This window comes from Lynx canadensis, chromosome D1 (genome assembly GCF_007474595.2).
Source record: "Lynx canadensis isolate LIC74 chromosome D1, mLynCan4.pri.v2, whole genome shotgun sequence".
NCBI classification, from domain to species: domain Eukaryota; kingdom Metazoa; phylum Chordata; class Mammalia; order Carnivora; family Felidae; genus Lynx; species Lynx canadensis.
Window position 1 is genome coordinate 25,606,399 of NC_044312.2, and position 16,844 is coordinate 25,623,242.

At 47.8% G+C, this 16,844-nt stretch overlaps 1 protein-coding gene across 1 annotated transcript in view; it reads left to right on the top strand.

Moving 5' to 3' along the window:
• Positions 1-16,844, top strand: part of FLI1 (Fli-1 proto-oncogene, ETS transcription factor) — a 120,670-nt gene that overhangs the window by 80,835 nt on the left and 22,991 nt on the right. The window contains exon 5 of the mRNA XM_030330782.1: positions 9,071-9,136. Coding sequence (XP_030186642.1) covers positions 9,071-9,136 — 66 coding nt within the window. The remainder of the gene's footprint in view (positions 1-9,070; positions 9,137-16,844) is intronic.

A 16,844-nucleotide genomic window follows, 5' to 3' on the forward strand; every position in this document is an offset into this window, starting at 1 on the left:
CTGTCAAAATGAAGACCGATTTCCCATGGAGCTAATCCAGGAAAAGGAAACTGGTTCCCCCCACAGTCAGTTTTTGTTGGGCAGATGCTGCCGGAGCCTCACACGTCAAGGCCTGTGAAGTTGCCAAGGTCTCATGGGCTCCTACAGACCCTGAAAGGGGGCTGACCCAGTCCCGTAGTGTCAAGGGAAGCGGAATAAGAACTGGAGAAAAAAGCAGGGAGCTGTGACCCGGTGGGGCCTGCCAGAGTGTAGTTGCCAGGAGAACCCCTTTCCAGAAACTACTTTGCCCTGGAATTATAAATAGATGGACAGCCTGGCTGGTATTTTCGTGTGCAATGATTCAAAGTTCCTCCGGTAAACTCTAGATTCATGGGTTTAGGATTTAAGGTGTTGGAAACGTACACATTAGCTTCCTCTTCTCTTTGGTGTCATTCTGGCCCACCCGAACCCCACCTTTGCGGGCTGCTCACTACGCACCCTTCCTAGCCAAACAGGGGAGCAGCCGACCTTCCATGTGCGTGAGGGTCTCTTGGACATGTTCTTCTGGCACAGCGAGAAGGAAAAAAGAGCTTTGGAAAAGGCGATTTTATGAAAGAAACTGTGTAGTCGTTCAAAAGATTTATCCGATATCAGAGTTCTCAGGCACCAAGATCCCATCATTTCCATGTGCATTTCATTTACTATTCAGTATGCACAGAGATAGGAACAATTCTTTCAGGCATGCTAATAGCCTCAGCCCTAACGCTTCACTGGAAATCCAAGCGTGGTGGTAGGTGTATCAGTGACCCCAAGTACTGAAGGATTTGTCTGTGGCCAGAAAAGGTGGCACAGAGATCAGGGAGGTGATGCTGCAGGAAGACTGATGGGGGTTCTTTCTACGAGGGAGTTTTTTAACAGTCAGCCCTGAGCAGGGATAGACAGGCAACCTTGGGATTCAGTGTTTGCCGTCAATAGCCAGAGCTGCCTGGGGGCGCCTGGGCGGCTCGGTCGGTTGGGCGTCCGACTTCGGCTCAGGTCACGATCTCACGGTCTGTGAGTTCGAGCCCCGCATCGGGGTCTGTGCTGATGGCTCAGAGCCTGGAGCCTGCTTCCCATTCTGTGTCTCCCTTTCTCTCTGCCCCTTCCCTGCTCATGCTCTGTCTCTCTCTGACTCAAAAATAAATAAAAAACATTAAGAAAAAAAAAAAAATAGCCAGAGCTGCCGGGAATCTTGTAGGAGTTAAGCTTTGGAATGAAGGAACTTGATGATTTTAAAGCCCCTTCCAAGCTGAGGTCTTTGGACAGTGCCTGCGGGCTGCGTTTCCTGGCCTCCTGGGCTCTGGGTTGGTTGGTTATTTCTTCGTTGTCTCCCCATCATTCAGTGCGGCTTCAGCTCACCATCTCTGTAATCTCCTGTCTCATTCTACAGCAGCGTGCTACATGGGGTGGAAGCAACACACACTGGCTATAAAATTAAAAAATTTTTTAAATGCCTTTGGAAGTTTCCACTGGTGCCTCCGGGCACTCTGGTCACCTCTCCGAGGCGTCTGGTAACCAGCAAGAGAGTGTGGATGATGCAGTGTATGTTAACACCAGAGCAGTTACCTCATGTCTGAGTCTTGCTGCAACGTGAGGTCAGCCCAAGAAACAACAAGCTCAAAAAAAGGGGGCGATTCTCTACCCAGTTTTCCTGAGCTTTGGAGAATTAGCATTTTCTAACGATCTGTATTGCTCAGTCTTTAAATGTTTATGGAATTTTTTTAAAAAAAAAGTTTCTTTGCACAGAGCCCCGCAGCGATGCTAGCCAGGCAGGGAAGAGGTTGGAAGTGAGCAACGTAAGTTGGGCACAAGAAGTGTGGATCAGCAAAGCAAGGACGCTGTTGGAGCCTACCTTTCTGCTTCTTTGGGCATCATATGGTGGAGGGCCAGGAATCATTGGCCCCTGTACTTTCTTTGTGGGAGAAGAGAGAGACAGCAGCAACATGGACAGTATGTCCGATCACTTTAAGGGACCAATAATTTGGGGTTCCGTGGCAGATGCCTTTGTTGGGGAAATGTTCAAGTGCATTCTGCCTTGACGTGGGGAACTCCCCTTCATGCCATGTGAAACCATTCAGGCCTGCTTTCTGGCGGGTCCATAAACAACCAAAGTCCCCATTAGGGTTTCCTGCCACCGAAGAACCCAAGCCACAGACCCTGAAGCAAGACCAACACCTGCCCCAACGGCTCAGGCATTGGCTAAGGTCGCCCCTGGTAACCATGATAGAGGAGCACAGACACTAAGGGGCAAAGGAGTGAGCGGGTCGTGAAGCATGAGGGCCGGAGCGTTGGTGTTTTGGGGGCCACAAGTACGAGGCCAAGAAAAAGCGTGCCTCGCTGCTTCTTTCCTTCTTTCGTTTCAAGAATATTTGTAGACGTTGAGGAAGATAGGCCCCGTAACTACATATGTAGATATGCCCCCAAAGCAATAAAAATATGACGTTTCCAGAAAGTTGTTTATGAGCGGAGGAAATTTCCAGGGTGGAGAGGAGATGGAACAAGGTGCCTATTTGATACGACGCTGAGCGCAACAGCTAAATATGAAGTGCTCGGTGCCATGATAGAAAAACCATGTCTGCCTGCAGAAGCGAAAATTAAAATGCTGTATGAAGGCTCAAAAAAAGAAAACAAAACCTGCCAGAGCATAGTATGGTAACAGTCCAAGGGCCTTTTGATGCACCATCATGGGAAAAAAATTTTGATTCATGCTTCTCTTCAACTGGTGTCTCCCTTCGGATTCTGGCCTCGGGGACGCTCTGTGTTGGGCGGTGTCTGGCCAGCTAAGACCCCTGCGGGAGGTATGTGCCTGGTGACTGCGCGCAGGATCGCAGGGAACCCTCCCCGTGCCGACCAACATGCCTTCAAACACTTTATTGTTTTTCCAGACTTACTTCCAGCGGATGTTTTGTGCTCAGGCAGGGAGGCCGGTATTTTGGGGACAGAGGTTGGGGCAGCTGAGTGGAGGCAGGGGAGAGGGGTGCTAATTCCTGGTGCTTTGTCCTCTGTCCTGTTGTTGAGGAGGGGGCCGGGGCTCAAACATCCCCCACTCTGGCAAGAGGTGGGGCGCAAGTAGCTGAGCTCCTCGACGCAGATGGGGGCGGAAACGCCGTGGGGCTAAGGAAAAGTCAACAGAAGAAAACTGGAGGCCCTCTGATTTAGCTGGAAGTCGGAAGACGCCACATTCGTTGTATCCCTCCAACGTATCTGATCTTTCTGGACTTGCACAGAAAACAAGGAAACCGTGTGGGGTAAGAAGCTCTAGCACCAAATTCACACTTTCACAAAAGGTGCTGGAGCATTTGCTCTGGTTGTCTGGGAGGGGAGCTATACCTTTAAATGTCAGACACCACACTTCAATGTTAAAATGTATTTTCCCGGGGTGGAGAAGAAACAGTGGTGTCCTGAGTGCCTCTATGCCCCGTCTGGTGGCCTGGCATGCCCGGATTCATCTGGCCTGCTTGGAAGTGCTTGGTCTCCGTACTTCAGCTTTTCAGCCGTCCCAGACAGAGTGGCCGTCCCCTACACCCGCACTCTGTAACATCACCCGCACTGGACATGGGAGGGGGCCGGTGGGGGCGGGGGGCTGGGACGGATGCCCACAGTACTTGGGACGATTCTGGGGTCCCCCGGGGACACCGGGGCTCAGGTGTGCGTCTCCCCAGGTGTTGTTCACTGTACAGGGACAGGATGCCCCCTTGTGGACACCACATGGACAATTGTTTATCACCCCCATTTTAAAGCCAAAGCAACCGAGGTCTGGAGGGCTTCAGAAATTGGTTCAAAGGCGGACGCCAGTGGAGAGCAGCCTGGGAGCTAAGCCCCAGGCCTCCTAAGTGTCAGTCTGCCATCGGCCCGCAGCTTCATGCTCTGATGTGAGATGGCCCGAGAGAGAGAGAGACAGGGAGCTAACCTCCCTTCTCTGCCTTAGAATTAGCCTCGTGCCCCTGATGCTTCCATGTTGCCGGCCAGGCCACTTTCCCCACAGCATTTTCTGTTTTCATTTGCACCAAGAGATAAATGCTTTCCGAAACTTCCCTGTGGCCTCCTGGAATGAGGCAGATTAAAGCCAAACCTATCACCACGCTAACCCTGTCCTTCTTTCTTCCCGGTGCCGCCCCACAGCCTGGACCCGCCAGGCGGCCCCACCAGTATCTCTGTCGGGCACACCCCGTTGGCAGAGGCCGTATTTACAGGCCAAGGGCTGCGGGGAAATGAGATTGGGCCGTCACAAGGCGCGGGGGGACGGACCTCAGAGGAAGTGAGAGCCCTCTCGGCTGGCAGTTCAGACTCAGGGCCACTGGGGGGAGTTTGGGCTTTCTGGGAGCCCAGAAGGTTCTGGGCTTGGGGTGGCCAGAGGCCGAAGAAGGAAAAGGAGTCCTTTGTCGTTTTACAAAAAGTGGGAGATCTGTATGTGTTTCGGAGCCTGACCTGTGAGAAAGTGCCGAGAGACCGTGTTTTGAAATCGCGGTGGCGCAAGAGAATGATATATCGTGCAGCAGGGAGGCTGCAGAAAAGGTATCTATCTTGAGTCCGATTTTTAATTTAAACTTAATGGAAAACACATTTTGCGTTCCGCGGCCTTCCCACCGGCAGCCTCAGATGGTTGGGCAAAGGTGATGGGTCCGGGCAATTAAGCTGGTGAAGCATTATCCCTTCCAGGCCGGGATCTGACCAGTAAAAGAGAACAGGATTCGGGCAGAACAAAAGACCAGATTGCCCTGGACTCAGTCGTCCAGCCGGGCCTGTTGTTGAGAACATGGAGCCGTATGTCTCCGCTCCCTCCTCCCGCCCCACCCCTACACTTCAGCCAGAGCCATTGATGCAGCCCAGAGAAAGGGAAACCCACATTCAATAGGCAGGAGACAAAGGCTTTGGCACCGGAAGGAGGACGGTTGTCTCCCCGGCTCCAGGTGTCCCCGATGAAGAGCAAGTTACGTTGGGGGAACGTAGAACCAAAGAAAGACCCATTGTTGGGCCTCTACCTCACACCTGCAAAGCTTCACTCTGCTCATTTCCATCTTTTTGCAGATCCCTAATATGATATCCAGTGACGGATGGACTCAAAAAGGGGAAATTATTTTTCCCTTATGCTTTCACTTTGGGAAGGCCAGTCCATTCTCGGCAGCAGTCACTTCATGCTTTCCGGGGCCCCAGATTAGCAGATATACTTATATGCCTGTGTCCGTACATTAAGTGAATAAATAAACGTTCTAACTGAAGGGTGCAGAGTCAAGTAAAAATCATAAATGCACAACTCAAGGAACTGGCACAAAGGGAATCCCCTCGCTTGGTTGTTGTTGTTGTTGTTTAAGTTTATTTATTTATTTTGAGAGCAATAGAGATAGCACCAGTGGGGTGGAGGCAGAGAGAGGGAGAGAGCGAGAGAATCCCAAGCAGGCTCCACACTGTCAGTGCAGAGCCTGATGCGGGGCTCGAACTCACGAACCGTGAGATCATGACCTGAGCCGAAACCAAGAACCGGAAGCTTAACTGGCTGAGCCACCCGGACACCCCTCCACTCACTTGTATAATCACCCCCCAGGTCAAGGAGTAGACCAGAAGCCCCCTTGCGCCCTCTCTCTGTCCCCCACTCCTCCCTAGCAAGGTAACCACTGTCTTGATTCCCGACGCCATAGGTGAGTTTTGTCTGTTTCTTAGATTTAGCCTGAAGGCTGCAGGGTCTGCTGGACTGAGAACAGGTTTTGCAGATAAACCAGAATGGGAATCCTGGCTTCCTGGGCTTTGTGGCTGTGTGACCCTGAGCAAATGACTTGACTTCTCCCAGTGCTGATCCGTAAAAGGAGAAGAACGTGGCACTGGCTTTGCCTGGCTCACGTTAGGGATAAAAGGAGAGAATAGATATAAAGTGTCCGCTGCATACTGCTTTCAGGAGAGTTGCCTTCCCTCCTCCTATCACAGCCTGTTTACTCCAACAGGACGACAGGACGGTGTCAGGAAAGATTAGGAGCTCACCTTAGCTCTACACAGATGGAGCCTCAAAGCAGGAGAAAGAAAATCCAAAGCAACAGAGCGAGAGAGGAGGCTCCAGGAAGGACCTTCTTGTATCAGAACAAATTCCCATAAGAAAAGGGTGTGCCGTGCCACCCCCTGTAGCCTGAAGAACTTGTCAAGTAAAAATCGGAGAAGAGAAAAGATGTCAGTCCCTTGGGAGGGAGGCCAGATGCCCCCCAACCAGCCCCTCCTTCCAGGAGTGAAACTTGAACCAGGAACGGTCTTCAGGGCAAAATCCTTTTCCTAGGTTACCATGAAATATGTATTTCATGCAAGCTTTGCAGAGGTCAAACGACCCTTTCTCTTGGCTTTCTGGGAGTTTCCTGTGGAATTCATATGTGCCCAAAGAAGAACTTTCACCAAGGGGAAAATTTAATAAATGTGGTTTATCTAAGCTTCGTGCTCTCAGCTAAATCTGCACTAATGACTCAGGCAGTTTGCTCCTCTGAGACCATCATTTTTCTTTATTTGCTCCAGCCGTGAGGTTTCAGCCTGAGGGAGAGAATGTCGGGGACAGAAAGGCAGACATTCTTGGTCTTACTCCTGAGACCTTTTTTTCTATTCCCTTGGAACGCTCGGTTCTATTTCTTAACCTCCTTCCAGTCATGGAGGATTATTTCTTATTGCAGCAGAACCCGTCCGCAACTCCAGGTCCAGAAGACAAGACAAACGCTCAGCAAGCTCTTTTATAAAGGGGTCATTGTATGTCACTGCGGTGTCTGTGGGAGAAGGGGTATAAAAATAGTAATGATAACCAGCTAGCATTTGCTGAACACTTACTATGAACCAAGGTCTTTTTTGAGCACTTTACAGGTATTATTCTATCCAATTGTTGCAACAACTGTGCTAAGTAGATGTTATTATTAGCCCATTTTATTGTTTTTAAAGCTTTTTGTTAATGTTTATTTACATTTGAGAGAGAGACAGACAGAGCCTGAGCCGGGGAGGGCCAGAGAGAGAGGGAGACATAGAATCAGAAGCAGGCTCCAGGCTCTGAGCTGTCAGCACGGAGCCTGACGCGGGACTTGAACCCGTGAACCATGAGATCATGACCTGAGCCAAAGTAGGACACTTAACTGACTGAACCACCCAGGTGCCCTTTAAAGCTTTTTTTTTTTTTAAGTTTATTTATTTATGGAAAGAGAGAGAGAGAGCAAGAGCACAGGCAGAGAGAGAGAAAGAGAGAGAGAGAGAGAGAGAGAGGGAGAGAGAGAATCCCAAGCAGGCTTCACACCATCAGCTCAGACCCCGACACGGGGTGTGAATCCACAAACTGTGAGATCAGAACCCGAGCTGAAATCAAGAGTCAGACGCTTAACCGACTGAGTCACCCAGGCACCCCAGCCCATTTCCGACACCATTTTCTCTGTGGCTTAGAGAGATTGGGTAAATTGAGGGAGGTTACTGAGCTAAGGGTTAAGAGGCAGGTCTAACTTTCAACTCTTGTCTGCATAACAACTGTATTGAAATGAGGTTGTCACAGCCTCACCTGATCCTTGATGTTTTTCAGAATGGACTAACCAAATGCCTCTGGTTCTTGGGATATTATACGCACGTGACTGTTTCCTTTCTAAAATGGTCTGCACACATCCACGCTTTGGCATATTGTGGTCTCAGAACCGCCTCCACCCCGCCCCTCTTTTTCGCTTGGAATGGTTTCAGAGCTAGAAGGAACGGTCGCCCAAGCCACAAGTCATAGGTGCTGGGCAGCTGGGTGATTCCCGTAAAATTCTCTCCCTCGTCGTCTGGCCTGGAAGGGCACACATTTTCTCCGAGGCGCACAACCAAACGCCCACAGCTGGGTGAGGCAGCGGCTGTGCTCCTGCAACCCCGCCATGACTGGAGGCTAAAAATAGGAGCGTCTGCCAGCCCATCCCCTGTCCTAAGCCCTGGCACCCAAGTCAGCCGCCCGTCTGCAGAGGGAAGGGAAAATTTGCAAAGACTTCCCCGGCCTCCAATACCTATGGCAGGCTTATCCTGTAGTCTGCAAAAGCACATCCCAGCCCTGGTCTTGAGGGCACTTGTGAGTTTCCCCAGGAGACTCTCGAGGAGAATTGCAAACATGCCTACAGTTCACAAAACGAAACCCTTGCGTTCTTTTGAAACTAAGGAACGAGCCCCATTTTAGGGGAAAGGGGGAGTTTTTACATGCAACAGAAAAGAACTGTCACCCCTGTGAAATTCCTAGGGCAGTGCCCGGTAAGAGTACTTACGCGTTAAGGGTTCATCTTAGGAGATGGGGTAGCAGCACTCTGGAAATTGAATGGATTGTGCCCCACGATCAGCTGTGTTCTCTCAGACATTTGCAAAGGAAGGCGAGGGTTACTACCGGCCCTCCTGCCATCCTGACCCCTTCCCAACCGCCAACACTCCCCTCCATTCTCAGTGACCGATACCCAAGCATCTCACCCACCAGTAAAATGACCTGTCTGTAAACCCACCGGATACCATAGCACGCAGGAACTGTATAGCCGCTTCTCCAGGGTGTGGCAAAACTGCAAACTGCAGGCCAGATCGGTCCAACTCTGGCCCATGGACAAAACAAAACAAGACAAAACAAAACAAAAACAAAGAAGAATGTACAGCAGAGACTGCAGTTAGCCCACAAAGCCTAAAATATTTACTATCTGGTCTTTATAGAAAAAGCTTGCCAACTCCTCCTGTAGTTTAACCCCTTCGTTTTGCTGCTGCAGAAATCAAAGTCTAGACTTCCCTACGGCCGCACAGGGAGAGTCTCAGTCCTGTGCTCCTGCCATGATGGGGTGTGGACACCCAGGAGCTTCAGAACCGTAGACATGGCTGCTGGGGAGGGCTGTGTGTGTCCCACTCACGGGTATTCTGTCCTAACTAGCTCTGGCCGGAGCTCCAGAATCAAACACATTCCCCGCAGGAGGCAGGATGGATTCCATGAACTCTTTCTCTCAAGGAGCCATCTGTCTCTCTTACCTACCCGGATCTATTCCCCTCCTGACTCCCTTCTCCTCCCATCTTCTACTCCTGATCTACCCTTGTTATAACACGCTTTTGCTTTGCCTTACAGGTTCACTGTTGGCCTATAACACGACCTCCCACACAGACCAATCCTCACGACTGAGTGTCAAAGAAGGTGAGTCTGTTCTCTCATGCATTTTCTTCAGTCCCAGGAAAGGCACGGTTCCATGCTGTTAAGATTGGCGTGGGGAACTCCAAATCGGTGCACTCTTAACCTTAAAAACAAGATCGGTGGTTATTTTATGAGCAAAAACTGGTTTATGTGGGAAGGGCAGAGAATAGCAATTCAAGATAAACAAGCTATGGGGAAAGCATAGGTCAGCCCAACAAACAAAGGAGAGAGGAACGTTATTTTATGGAGAACATGGAGGAAGTTGGGAGGAGTTGTTGTGAATGTAAGTCCACTGGAGAAAAGTAAGAGTTCGGGGGTGATGACAGCTTCTCATTGTCTGAGGTGCAGGGGGTAGCTGTTTTCTTGCAGGAGATGTAATGTACATCTTTCCCTGTTGGAACCTGTAACTGATGATTCTTTCCTGTTGAGATTCATCTGTTGTGATAGGTCATTGACACATCTGTTGAAGTCTATAATTGACCATTCTTCCTGTAATTGACATGTGAGTGGTACTGCCCCCCTCCCCCCACTAGGTCTCTCTTTCTGGCCCCCCAACTCCATTTTATTGAGGTTTCCCTTTGTTAATTTTCAAGCACCAAATCTTTTGTTCCGCTCAGATTTTTCTAGCATACAAGGCAAGAAGCCAAAGCATATCCCGCTTGCACTAACTGCAAAAATGCAGCAAGGTTTTGGGGCACCTGGTTGGCTCAGTTGTTGAGCATCGGACTCTTATTTCAGGTCAGGTCATGATCCCGGGGTCATGGGATCGAATCCTGCATTGGGCTCCACACTGAGCATGAAGCCTGCTTGAGCCTGCTTGAGCTTGAGGCTCTCTCTCTCCCCTTCTGCCCCTCTCCCCTGCTCACTCTCTCTCTCTCTCTCTCTCTCTCAGGAATAAAAATAAAAACATTTAAAAAAATACAGCAAGGTTTTTAAATATCTTGTAATGATATCAAAGATATGACTTGACATTGTTACCCCATGAAATAAAAGCTGTTGCTCTTCGAGGACTGCACCCTTTCAAAGCTGGAAGTTGGGGGCTTTTCTCTGTTGAAGATCATGAAATGAAGATTTTTAAGGATTCTTGCAAAGCCACATTTTAAGGGTCTCTTTTTTTCCCTAACAAATTTTAGCAATGCCAATTTATTTTTAAAGTGGTGATGTGGGGATTTGGTCTAGTGGGTTTGGTTTAGTTGAGAGAGACAGGAACAACCTCAACACATGGTATTTACCAGTGAGGATTTGATTGCAATAGCACCTCTCCACATCTTATTTACGAAACATTGTGAGGATGTGTTGTTCCAGATACTGTGTTAGATCCCAGGCATTTAAACAAGTGAATGATTCGTGGTACCTGGTTTAAGGGAGAAAAAATGTAAGTGAAAAAAATCTGCCCAAGGCAAAAAAAAAAAAAAAAAATCCACGGAGGAGGGGAATTTTGAGTGGCGGCTTAAAGAGCGAATAGGAGTCTGATGAACACACTCCCTTCCTTGACTTTCTACTTTGCCACTTTTTTTTTCATGTACATCTGCTGTATGCCCATCACTCACTTTGCCCTCTCCCCCACCCCCTATCAACCCTCAGTTTGTTGGGATGAGCACTGGGTGTTGTATGGAAAGCAATTTAACAATAAATCATACATATATATATATTATATATATATAATATATAAAATAATGCACAATATATATATTGTACATATATATAATGACAGTAAATCATATAAATATATATAATATTATATATGTGTATATATATATATATATAATGTACATGTGGTGTAAAATTGAATGAATGAAGGCAGAAATTTTCCATGTAGGTTGCATGTAGTATAGCTCAGCATAAGATTTCAGAGAAACATGAAGCTCTTCTAACAGAAAAGCCTTAAGGAACATTGATTCAGAATCCTCGTGAGTTATGGAGGAGGCAGACCCAAAAAGCATGGGTGTTTTGGCCACGGTCACACCTTTGATCACATAGGACTTTGTGTTTCCTGTTAACAATTTATAATCAGATGATAACCAGAGAATTTAGTGAAAGGAATATACAACATGGTGAATCTGCTTTTAAACTTTTGTGGTTTCATTTATTTCCTCTCCCCCGCCTCCTACCCCACGCTGGGTCCCTCCTATTCATGCTACTGTTTTCCTTTCCGAATCACATTTTTTTGGATTTTGCCATGAAAGCTAAAGTCATATTGACTCATTCTGCAGTCCAAGCCACATTTTACTTGCTGACCTAGTTAACATCATGTTGCAGATGTCTATCATAGAGAAAATATATTATAGTGACAAACATATTAAATTCGAGGTCAGGGCACCCTTGGCTTGGTCTGGGGAGATCACTTCATGCCCCGCATCTTTGTTTCCTGTCAAATAAAAGGACTGAACTAAGTCAGTAGGGGTTTGACTCTTGAGTTCTGGGCTTCTAAAGGGATGTTCTAGAGCCTCAGGTGAGGGCTCCGCCTTCATCAGGGCCACACTGTTTTGATCTGGTTTATTTATTGAGTTAAAATTTCATTTGAGGATAGGGATCCAGCTCTTGGAAAGAAGGGGGTAAGCGAAAAAGAAGGACTGAAGGGAGAGAGGGAGAAAGGGAAGGGGAGGAAAGGAAAAGAAGGAGATCCTTCAAAGTTCCTTCAGTTGTTCAGGCTAAACCCTGCTGGCAACCAGTGAGACTGGGGCCGAGCCAATGAGAGAATATCTGATAATGGGCTTAAAATAAAGACTTTCGTTTAGAAGCAAGTCTGAATTGAGCTGCATTGATGAGCTGCAGCTCATTACTCCTCCAGGGGTCTTAGCTTTCAGCCCTCTCCTTTACCTACCATACTGCATTTCCTTCCCTTGGCTCCTTTGTGCACAGGGCGGCCGAGCATTTGCAGTGCCACTGGGCTTATTCAGGCTTATTGCAGGAGTAGCTCGCTCTTGCTGGGCAACAACCCCTCTTCTGAAATGAATTAACTGTAGTATCCAGGCAAACGCACGCTGCCAGGACCTCATTCAGGTGGTGCCGGGGCATTTATCTCCCAACATCGGCCCTGGCCTCTAGAGACCATTAAGTCTGTGCTTTGCAGGTGCATCTTTTGTCCCCAGTAAAGCTTTCCACTTGAGCTGTCTTGCTTCTGTGTTGCCTCCCTCCTTGTGAGGTGGTCTGAATCTGTCTGAAAGGCCCATCGCCCACAAAACAAAGTGCATTAGCAAGACAAAGCTAATCAGGCTTCTCTCTCCTTCCTTTTCACTCTCCTCCCCACCTCTTTCCCTCTCTCTCTCCCTCTCTCTCTTCCTCTCCTGCTTTTTCTCTAATAGCTGTCTTGATTACTGAAAACATTAAATGGAAAACTCAAGAGAAAACACCGAGCCACCTTGGCTCCACGTTGTTGGAATAAGACACACACACAGCCCCAAACAAGCTCAGAGTTCTTCTAGAGCAACAGAGCTGTGTGTGCGTGCGTGCGTGTGTGTGTGTGTGTTATGCCTCACAAAGGGCAGGTGCTGGCATCACACACAAAGGAAAGAAGTTGAAGAGATGATGTCTATTGTGCTTCTTCCATTCACTTATCAAATGAGAGTGCCTTTTTCTTTAAAATGGCATAATCACCCTTCCAGCTTGTCTCTTGCAAATGATTGCGCCCTCGGAGGGTCATTTGTGCCCAGGAAATAAGGCTTGATTTTTAAAATTAATTTATAGCAGTCTCTAAGCCCCTTTACCCGAAGTATTCTATGGTCACGGATTGGACCCAGTCAAAACAGTTGTGCTCGCTTGACTTTACTTATCAAGGCTAATGCACTTTCAAAAAATAAATTAGGACGGAAGCAATTGTTACCCATTTACGATAGCAGCCACAGCCGTCGTCTATATGAGGTTTTGTAATACCTTAGACACCCTCTTGCTTTGCCTCCGCTTCTGACCTGGAAACATCCTGAGAGGTAGTTAAGACTCTCTCTCCGTTTTGCGGAGAGAGAAAGTGAGGTTCAGCAACTTTAAGTGGTTCGCTGAAGGAGCACACAGCTGGTCAACAGCACAGCAAAGACTCAACCCCGGTTGGAGTCAAGGTTTCCCTGCTTCAGATGGTCTCCCTGGCAAATACAGCTTTTCCCTTCTGGCCCAATTTCCATGCAGACAGTATCTGGCCTATATGTTGTCGCAGCAGAGATCTGAAACTTTGCCCATTATTTTCCCCTGTGGCCACAGTTTTCCCCAGTGTCATCTCCTTCCATGCCCCTGTACTGTTCTCTTTTCCCAAAGATGAAGTCATACCCAACCCCTGACTGGCACTGCCTTCTAGTCTGAACTGCACAGAGAGTCACTGAGAGAGCTTTTAAAAAACACTGGTGCCCGAGAACAAATGTACGACTCCACTCCTACAAGGCACCTTGAGTAGGCAAATCCATAGAGAAGGAACGTAGAATGATGGTTCCTGGGACCAGGAGGAGGGGGGAATGGGGAGCTGTTGTTGAATGGGTACAGTTTCAGTTTGGAATGATGAAAAAGTTCCAACGGTGAAAGTTACACAACACGAACGTACTTGATGCCCCTGAAATGTACACTGAAAAATAGAACGGTAAATTCTGCGATGGATGTTTTGGCACGATCAAAAAAATGAAAAATTTAAATGAAAAAAAAAATTAAAATGTTGATGCCCAGGCCCCAGACATGACCAATTCTACTTCAGAATATCTAGGAGTGACACATGCACATTGGGAATTTTTTAAAGCTCTCCAGTTTACTCTCATAAGCTGCAGCCCAAATTGGGAAGCCTATGCTACAGTGCAGACACAAACCAGAAAGAGGAGAAGGAGACCCAGCTCAGAGCCTCCCCTGACTAGGGTTTTCCTGGAGATGCACTGGGGGGTTGATCTTGACCTTTCCTGGCCTCTCGTGAAGGAAGCACAGGACCTACAGGTTGACTGATGAAGGTGTGGGTTGAGTGAAGGGACCACGTGATCAGGATTCATTCATTTCATCATTGTCATTGATGATGTGATCGTTATCACTGATTTTAACAAGTTTACATTAGCACCTCACTTCACATCTCAGAAATTCCTCTTATAAGCCCTCACCGTATGTATCTAAATAATACACATGGTATTGGTACCTTGATTTTATAGGGAGGACACTGGGGTTCTGGAAGTTAAGTGGCCTTACCAAGCACATCCGCAACCTGGAGCCGGGACCACTAACTCCAAACCTGTTCTCTCTGCCCTCCATGCGGAGGTGGGAGTGTGTTCGGGGGTGCAGGTCAGAACTCCACCTTGTTTTCTGGGTAAACCTTAGGGACCCCCAGTGCTCTCAGCTGGAAAATTAAAATGCAGTCATCAGCGCACCCCTCTGGTCCAGGGCTGCTTTGCATGGCTAAACCCTCATTTCCTTAGCTCCTCATGCTGGATCTGTTTAAATACCTCTGCCTCTCCAAAAGTCAGAGGATATTGAGCTCCTTGTTTATTAACTCCTGGAACTCATAAACCTGCCAAGGGCCCATGTAGCACTGATCTTCTTGCCCCAGCCTGGGAAGGCTTTCAGAACCGGCTGCTAAATGCAAAACCACTTCTCCACTGCGGGTGGATTGTCAGCCTGTGGAATAACCATCGCTAGCAGTTGCCTTGGCTGATGGATAAAAAGTCTGTCTGCTTACACTCCAAGTATGGGAAAGAGAGGGGGAGAAACTACCTTTCCGCATCCTTTGGAGAGAAATGCCTAACTGGCGCTGAAGATCGTGCTAACAAGAGCCCGGCTTCCCTCAAGGAGATTTCCAGATGGCAGGGGCCTGTGCACATAGCAACAGCCCCTTTTTTGCAGCCCTTTATTGTTTGCCAAGCATTTGCACATCCATTATCTCATTTGCGCCTCATGCCATCACCATGAGACAGCAGGACTGGTATTATTATTATTATTATTATTATTATTATTATTTCATTCTGTAGGTAATGAAAACTAGGCACAGAGATTACGGGGTTCATTTGAAGTCATCCAGGTCTTAGGGTAGAGCAGGGCTCAAACGTAAGCCTCTGGCTTCTTTCCTCCCTCCAGGCTGTTTCTCATATCATCGTCTCAACATATTTAATTCAATCATGTAATGACAATTTGAATTAACTAAATTATTTAATTCATGCTCTGAATTTACCTAAGGTAGGTATTCCTCTCTTACTTCGGCATTGTATTATCTTAATTAAAACTCGGGGTGCCTTGGGGCACCTGGGTGACTCAGCTGGTTAAGCGTCTGACTTCAGCTCAGGTCATGATCTCGTGGTCCATGAGTTCAAGCCCCACGTCAGGCTCTGTGCTGATAGCTCGGAGCCTGGAGCCTGCTTTGGACTCTGTGTCTGCTTCTCTCTCTGCCCCCTCCCCTGCTCTCACTCTGTCTCACTCTCTCTCTCTCTCTCAAAAATAAACATTTAAAAAATTATATAAAAAAAAAACCTCAGGGTGCCTGGATGACTTAGTCAGTTGAGCATCTGACTTTGGCTCGGGTCATGATCTCACAGTTCATGAGTTCGAGCCCCGCATCAGGCTTCATGCTGACAGCTTAGAATCTGCTTGGGATTCTCTTTTTCTCTCTCTCTGTCTCTGCTCCTCCCCAGCTCATGCTCTCTCTCTCTCTCTCTCTCAAAATAAATGAATAAGCTAAAAAAAAAAAAAAACCTTAAGATCTGTACACAGACTGTATGATCCTGGACAAGTCACTTACTTTTTCTGTGTCAGTTTCCTAATGTATAACATGAGGACAATTTTAGTACCCCTCGAGGGCTGATACAGTACTCATAAATCACTTGTTAGTGTGGTATCTGACTTTCCAATAAGTGCTCCATGTTTGCTCCATGAATTGTAATAATAGTTGGCATTATTGCAAAATAATTAGAATATTTTTGAGGGGTTCCCATTTGCTGACACTGTGCTGAAGGCTGAGAAGGGTACCTTAGCATATCACCTGGCGTGGCAATACCACAGGTGAGACACCGGCGGTGCGTAAGGTCTTCTTGGGGAGATGCACGTGGAACTCGTAAGGAGTAAAATGAAATTGCATATAATCAATTAGAAAAACACATGCTACGTACAAGAAGTTCTCTGAGACTCATGGAGAGATGAAAGAATCATTAAATGCAAATCCCAAAGAGATGTGAGGCCAGAGGCGATGTGGGTCCGGCTGAGACCACATGGGGAGTGAAGGCAAGTGGCAGAGCTTAAAGTCACTTGGTACCTTGGTCAGAAAGGGACCAAAATTCTGTGATTCGCGTCCTTCTCCACCTTATTCCGTCACCTCTTCATTTATTAAGAACCTACCGTGTTTGGGACACTGGGCGGAGCCCCAGAAACATGGTGTGCCAACCAGCAACTGCCATCACAGGGCTTGGAATCAGAGATCTGTAGATTAGGCCAGTAAGCAATTAAATAGTGTGTGGTGGAGTATGGGTGATGTATCACCGGATCTTGCCATCCCCCCTGCATTACATCCTCTCTGGGGTGTCCTTTAGATGATTTAATTTTCGAGGTCGCAGTTAAAGATGGGACACCCCTGGAAGTCTACAGTATGGTAGTCTTGGAAATGGCTGTGGAAACCAGGGGAAGGTGGTCGACCCCAACACCAATCAGTGGGTCTGGGCCTGCCATGTATGTGTGGGGGCCGCAGTGTGGAGGCGCCATATGTGTTCAGGCTCGATTTGGGGAAAGGGACCAGGGGAGCTTCTCTGGGGGTGTATGAGCATGCCCTGTGGGA